The sequence below is a fragment of the Phasianus colchicus genome, chromosome 20 (genome assembly GCF_987193195.1).
Source record: "Phasianus colchicus chromosome 20, bPhaCol1.hap1.1, whole genome shotgun sequence".
Taxonomy (NCBI): Eukaryota; Metazoa; Chordata; class Aves; order Galliformes; family Phasianidae; genus Phasianus; species Phasianus colchicus.
This window is the reverse complement of record NC_143455.1, coordinates 4885381-4891836: the sequence shown is the minus strand read 5'-3', so window position 1 is coordinate 4891836 and position 6456 is coordinate 4885381. Positions and strand designations below refer to the sequence as shown.

Genomic DNA, 6456 nt, shown 5'->3' with positions numbered 1-6456 from the left:
AGAAGTGCCATGGAACCATGCATTCCATGGGCTGCCATGTCCTGTGCCCACCCCAAGACCCAGGTCTCTGTAGCTCCACCTTTTGTTGTGCCACCACGTGTAATAATCCTTTAATCTGCCAGCAAGCAAGTCAATTATTAATTCCCCCACCAAGGACATCCTCCAAAGGGCTGACCAAGCAGCACAGCCCTTAGTGGGGAGGTTCACGGGACAATTGCGCAAGACAAATTACACACCACATCCCCTTCACACCAGGCACAAACAGAACCGAACAGCTTCCCTCGGCCCTGCGTAACCTTTCCCACAGTCCCCAAGCAGCTCTTTGGATGTATTCTGCTCCATTTTTGCTTTATCCGATGCAACAGAGCAAGCCCCAGGTTGTCATCGTGGGGCTCTTTGGGGCTACACAGCCGCTTCATCATCCAACAGCCCTGACCCACAGCTGGGCCCTGGGTTGGAGCAGCAGTGCAGAGGGAAAGCAGACGCTGCGCTGTGCTCCTGCACCTTTTCTCCTTTTGTTCTTTTTCTCCACAAGGCTGAGGCCATGGAGGCCTTCCAGCAGGTGTTCCAGAAGGTGGAGAAGATCGGGGAGGGCACCTACGGTGTGGTGTACAAGGCTCGCAACAAGCGCACGGGGCAGCTGGTGGCCCTCAAGAAGATCCGCTTGGACGCGTGAGTGCGGCCATGTCCTCCCCCTGGGGACGCCACGGCCTAGCTCAGCCTGGTGTGTGAGAAGGGCCCTGAGCACAGCGTGCAAAATGGCTTCAGAGGCTCTAAAAAGCCTGATACGAGGGGAAAAAAAGTGTGTCTAGTGGTTAGAGCCCAGGCTCAGGGCAGGAAGCCACCATTTTGGGATGCCGACGTTTTGGGATGGCGCCATTTTGGGGTGCCGCCATTTTAGGATGCCACCATTTTGGGGTGCCAACCCTCCCTCAGGAGTGCAGCAATGGGGCCTGATGAGGCCCTGCATCGACTTCAGCCCCTCCAGAATGGGGACTGAATGTGTACAAGGTTAATCTGCTCCTCTGGGCTGTCCAGACTGAGGAGTGTTGGTGCAGATTGATGCCCATAGTGGTGGCACTGCCCCTCCCCCCCCAGCCACTGCTTTTCTCACCCTCCCCATGGCTCTGTGTCCCCACATGTCCAACCCAAGCCTGTGGTACCAAGTGTAAGACCCTCCCCTAGGCCCAGAATGAGGCACAGTGACCGGAAAAAGGGAAGTGGGATAATGCCAGGCTGTATGGTCTGGCTATGGGATGGGGTGCTCTACAGCCCACTTCTGCCATAGGGAGACAGAGGGCGTCCCCAGCACTGCCATCCGAGAAATCTCACTGCTGAAGGAGCTGAAGCATCCCAACATAGTCAGGTAAGAGCCATGTGAACTCTCCCCACCAGCTCCACATCCTGGTCATCACCATAGTCAGCTCCAGATCAATCTTTCATTGCCCGTATAAAAAAAAGCAAAAGCAAATGAAAACAAACAAAATCAGGCTGATACAAGATGCTTTTGGCCCTCCTATACTGCATACCTGACCTTCTGCTCTGCCTCAGAGGGCTTTCAAAGCAGAGACACCTAGGGAGGAGTGAGGGATGCTTGGAAGTTGGCAATGGTCTGAACGTCATCCCAGGTGTTGTAACATCCCTGTGTAGCATGAATTCCCACATAAAAGCATTGAATAGGGTGTTTGCACTTCTCTTGCAGGCTCCTGGATGTTGTGCACAGCCAGAAGAAGTTGTATCTCGTATTTGAGTATCTCGATCAGGACCTGAAGAAATACATAGACTCTTCCCAAACTGGAGAGTTTCCTTTAAGCTTGGTCAAGGTACAGTGCTGGAAGGAGAGCTAATAGGCCTGCAAGAGAGTGAGTCCTTGCTGCCTTCTGCTGGTCAGAGCCAGCACTGTGCTGCTTTTAGCCAGACTGCATTGGAGAGAGATTCATCCTCAGCTGCATTCAGCCTTTCTGACCTAAAACTTCTCAGCTGGGAAAGCCGCCTGGTGCTATTGCTCAGTGCATTCGTTTCCCAGCTGTTTCCAGGCTCTCTAGCCCATCTCATTTCTGAACAAACTGTTGATAGGACAATAGAGGGATCTACTGCTAATTGCTTTTCTAGAGTAGTGGATGGCTGGAAGTGACTGCCCCTGCTTGGACTGGAGTGTCTCTGTCTCCATACAGCAGGAGCAGTTTGTGTGGATCTCTATGTAGTGGCCTGCAAGCCTGGTGTTGCATTATTGCAAAGTCATATTCCTCATTAAGGTCTATAAGTGAATTAAAGTGTCCTATTTCACGTAATCAAATCTTTGAAGTGGTTTAACTGTTGTGTTGTCTAAAATCTCTTCTTTCCTTAGAATTACCTTTTCCAGCTGCTGCAGGGTGTGAGCTTTTGCCACTCCCACAGAGTCATCCACAGGGACTTGAAGCCACAGAACTTGCTCATTAACGAAGCAGGAGCGATCAAACTGGCTGATTTTGGGCTGGCAAGAGCTTTTGGAGTTCCCCTGCGCACATACACTCATGAGGTACTGTTGACACTCCCTGCCATCTGAGAGTGATGTACACAAACTATAGCGGATGCATGACAGCATCACAAGTGAGATATCCATAGCTGACCTGCAGCTAAGGGGTCATCTCGTGTCCCCACAAAGTGTGCTGACCCTTTCTACTCCATCCTGCCTGTAAACTGGTTTCTCACTTTCTCTTCATAGGGCATATTAATTCCAGTACCCTATTAAAAAGTGATCTGTTAATCCCAAACATGCCATAGCACACTCTGATTTGTACAGCTGCTGTTACAACAGAGAAAAAAAGGATTCCATGCCTCTAGTTTCACTCAGGCAAACTAGACAGAACTTGTCATTTGTTCCTTACCAGGTGGTGACTTTGTGGTACCGAGCTCCTGAAATACTCCTGGGATGCAAATACTATTCAACAGCTGTGGACATGTGGAGCATTGGCTGTATCTTTGCCGAAATGGTAGTATGGGTTTTTTATGGTGTCTTTAAATGAGTGGGGAGGGCCCAGCTGCAATGGGAAGTGGAGAAGGAGGGGCAGGATGCAGAGTATCTGTGATACTGATCTGTGGCCCCACCCAGTCCTGGGGTTTGTGGTATGGAAACTCCACCCTGAGGGTTAGCTGATCCTTAGCTGTGCTGTCAGAAAGAGATCTGCTACCAGGAGGGAAGTGCCAGAAGGTAAAGCGGCCTCTGCAGTCTGGCTGCAGTGTCAATACGTGACAGTGTCATACTTCAGTCTTACTGCAGCAGCATTTTGATCTTGGGAGGAGCAGACTTGCAGATGTCTCCCAGCAGGTTGCAGAGAACTAGCACTTCAGAACATGTCAGAGCATTGCTCTGTTTGGGTCTCCTAGAGACTACAGTCTAGTTCAAAAAACCTCAATATCCCTGCAGCAAGATAGCACTTTCCCTAGCTCCCAAAGCCCCTGAGCTGCTGATGAGCAGAACCTAGGCAAGTAACTGGTCTTTATGAGAGGGTGGTAGGAAACTTGAGACAAAGAGAGTTAAAGGACTGATTGAAAGTGGGACAGCCTCAGGGGAGTACCAGTCCATGGGAGCAGCTGGGGACAGGCATACACCCTTCAGTTTTCCAGTCGCTGTCTGGCAGAACTGCCTTGGCTTGAGCAGTTTTTTGCATCTGCTGGAACGAAGGTTTGTTTGCAGAGAGAAATAGGACACAGAGCTAATGGAAAGGTGGGTCCTGGCTGCTTTTTTTTAAAAAAAAAATATTTATTTATTTATTTATTTTGCTACAGGTGACCAGGAAGGCCCTGTTTCAAGGGGATTCTGAGATCGATCAGCTCTTCCGGATCTTTCGCACCCTGGGCACTCCCAGCGAAGCAACCTGGCCTGGGGTGTCACAGCTGCCTGACTACAAGGGTGACTTTCCCCAGTGGGCAAGGAAAGAGATGAAGGAAGTTGTTCCCAACTTAGATCGACATGGCAGAGACCTACTGGCGGTGAGCGTGGGTTCTGTACAAGAATATAATTGGGGCTGGACAAGAATATAATTAGGGCTGATCTACCTTGAAATACATTAACTGAATTGGCTGTAATGTTCATGTTTTCCGTTGCAGAAACATCAACTCATTGAACAGGTGTATTTGTTTGAGGAGCACTATATTCACATACACAATATTCAGGGCACAAAATTTACAGCATTTTCAAGTACATGCAATTGTGTTTTTATTAAACATACTGATTGAATGCCTAGGAAAAAAAAAAAAAACAAACACTTGCAATCTATGCAACCTTCCTAATGTGTAGAGCTTAATTCTGGCTGTTAGTATAAGTTCCCCTAGGGCACTGCTGAGCACTTCAGCTGGGGGTTACTCCTGAAGACCAGAGAAGTGCATTTGGGCCCAGCCATATCCAGGTGCAATTGATCATCTGGCTTGTAAAATCCTAAACCTGATGTTTGTTTTTTCTTGGCAGCAATTGCTCCTGTACGACCCCAGCAAACGCATCTCAGCCAAGGCAGCTCTCAGTCACCAATACTTCTTTCGAAAAAGCCCCCAGAGCACTGAAGAGCAACACGTGCAGCAGAGGCACTGCAGATGAGATGCACAGCTCTCTCCGTACACCTCTGGAGGGCAGTGCAGATCTGTTTCAGTGCACTTAACAAGAAGCTAGCCCCATCCTAGGGCCTTACTTTTCCCGAGAAGTTCAGAAGGGTACGTTCTTACATGTAGAGTCTCTCAGCCTGTTGCTGGGGAAAGGTTTGCTTAAGTTACGTCCAGTAGAGCTGTTTTGAAGAGCCCATGTGCAAAGGTGAGGTTACTGTCAGCATAAAAACAGTGACATCTTAAAGCGAGAGCATGCTTCAGATGCTGGTCCTTGCATTAGCCAGCAAGCTGAGGTGACCTACACACAAAGATTTCTCTCTCTCCAGCACTGGAGCACCCCCAGATCTCACTGCAGGTTTGATGGTGTAGTTCCTGACACCAGTGCTGGAGCTCTGCTGTGGGTAGGACAGTGCTGCTCTGCCCATTCACTGTTAGCAAGAACCAGATTTGTCTGTGTTGGATATATTTAAGTTGAGCTGTTTAACAGAGGTGACATTCTGCTGCTTTGAAAGCTGAGGAGCACTGTAAAGTATCTTAATTTATGCCTTAGCTGTGCAAAGCCAGAAGATCCAGCTAGAATAAAGCACTTGCTGCATATATTGGAAACTGATATCTGAATCCCCAGCTTTCCATCATCAGCCCAGATGTAATGCTGGCCCCTTTGCTTTGTTGTCTTGAAAATGTTTTTGCTGTTCAGGTGTTTGGAGAATTATCATTAACTTCTAGTGTGGTTTTGGCATCTGTGGGCTTGTTATTTTTTTTTCCAGTATAGAAAAAAATAAAGGCTTGTCATTTGTTCAGAAACATCTGAGTTTATTGCTTGGTATTGAGCTAGTGACGCAGAGCAAGCTGGCTGGCATTTTTTTTTTCGCAGACCTCCCTTCATCATCTCCTGCACTCTTCCTCTTATTCTTTGCAGCCCAGGTCCTTGGCAGGAGCAGAGATGTGCTCTCAGTTCTGTTGTGGAACAAAGGGCAAATGACATGCCTGCCTGAACCGAGCACTTTTACCCTTTATTTTGCTCCTTCTCTCCACCTGAGGAAAGGCAGCAGGTGGCTCTGCTTCACTCCCAACATCAAAAAGACTTTTGTCATCATCCCTACTGTAGCAGCCCCCCCCAACAGCAACACACTGGGACCTGTTGCTCACCTCCCTCTGGGCCTTGCCCCACCACCTGGCTACATTCCCCCTGCAGCTTTAGAAGCCGCCAGGACCTGGGTGGCTTGCTTGCCTCTGCAATTTGCACAAATTAGGTTTTGGGGAGGGTTACTTTGCTTTTGAAGCTGTTAGTAGGAGTCATGCTGGAGTGCCTTGCCCAGAAGAAGCTGTGCTGCTTGTGCAAGGGAGGCTGCTTGTGCAAGGGAGGCTGCTTGTGCAAGGGAGGTTTGTGATTGAGGAGGGCAGGCAGCAGGGCCCTCTCAGCAGCATACAGAGCCATGTGGTTGGAAAACTGAGGGCTGCTGTGCGTCTCATGTCCTCCATATGATAACAAGCAGCTTGCAGGGGCTCTTTGGAGAGACCTGGCTGAATTCTGCTGTGGGAATAAGCACCTTGCCTTTGCATACATGTTTTAAAGTCAAATCACTTTGTACAGACAATGCTCCATTGTTTGCACTCTGCAAACAAACGATCACCTTGTACCTAATAAACTGTTGGCAGAGGAGTGTTGTTTTTTTTTTTTTTTCTCCTCAAGACCTACATTAAGAAATAAATATCAAGGGCACCCATGCAGTCCAGAACCATAAATAAAAACAGCATGGCTCACCTAGCACAGTAAAATGAAGCAACAGGTTGGATTTCAGACATTTATGACCCAAGCCTACTGGCAACAAAAGGCACGGACAGCAGCTGTGTTGAAATAACCACCACGATCCAGCC

The 6456-nt window shown here is 48.7% G+C and overlaps 1 protein-coding gene across 2 annotated transcripts; it reads left to right on the top strand.

Moving 5' to 3' along the window:
- Window positions 1–188: 188 nt before the first annotated feature.
- Window positions 189–5379, top strand: CDK3 (cyclin dependent kinase 3). Of its 2 annotated transcripts, none has more exons than XM_090122188.1 (7): window positions 189–724; window positions 1289–1366; window positions 1703–1823; window positions 2348–2518; window positions 2871–2972; window positions 3769–3972; window positions 4448–5379. In XM_090122188.1, the coding sequence occupies exons 1-7, from the start codon at window positions 327–329 to the stop codon at window positions 4571–4573; spliced, it is 1200 nt and encodes a 399-aa protein (XP_089978314.1). In that variant the 5' UTR covers window positions 189–326; the 3' UTR covers window positions 4574–5379. The 2 variants fall into 2 exon arrangements, with proteins under 2 accessions (XP_089978314.1, XP_031454941.1); XM_031599081.2 differs by having other exon boundaries at window positions 423–672.
- Window positions 5380–6456: the final 1077 nt, after the last annotated feature.

Excerpts from the sequence above, each read along its gene's own strand:
- CDK3 (XM_090122188.1), top strand. The coding sequence starts at position 327 with ATGTATTCTGCTCCATTTTTGCTTTATCCGATGCAACAGAGCAAGCCC. Across the intron at positions 725-1,288 it reads CCACGGCCTAGCTCAGCCTG|GGAGACAGAGGGCGTCCCCA; the intron begins GTGTGTGAGAAG and ends CTTCTGCCATAG. Across the intron at positions 2,973-3,768 it reads GCTGTATCTTTGCCGAAATG|GTGACCAGGAAGGCCCTGTT; the intron begins GTAGTATGGGTT and ends ATTTTGCTACAG.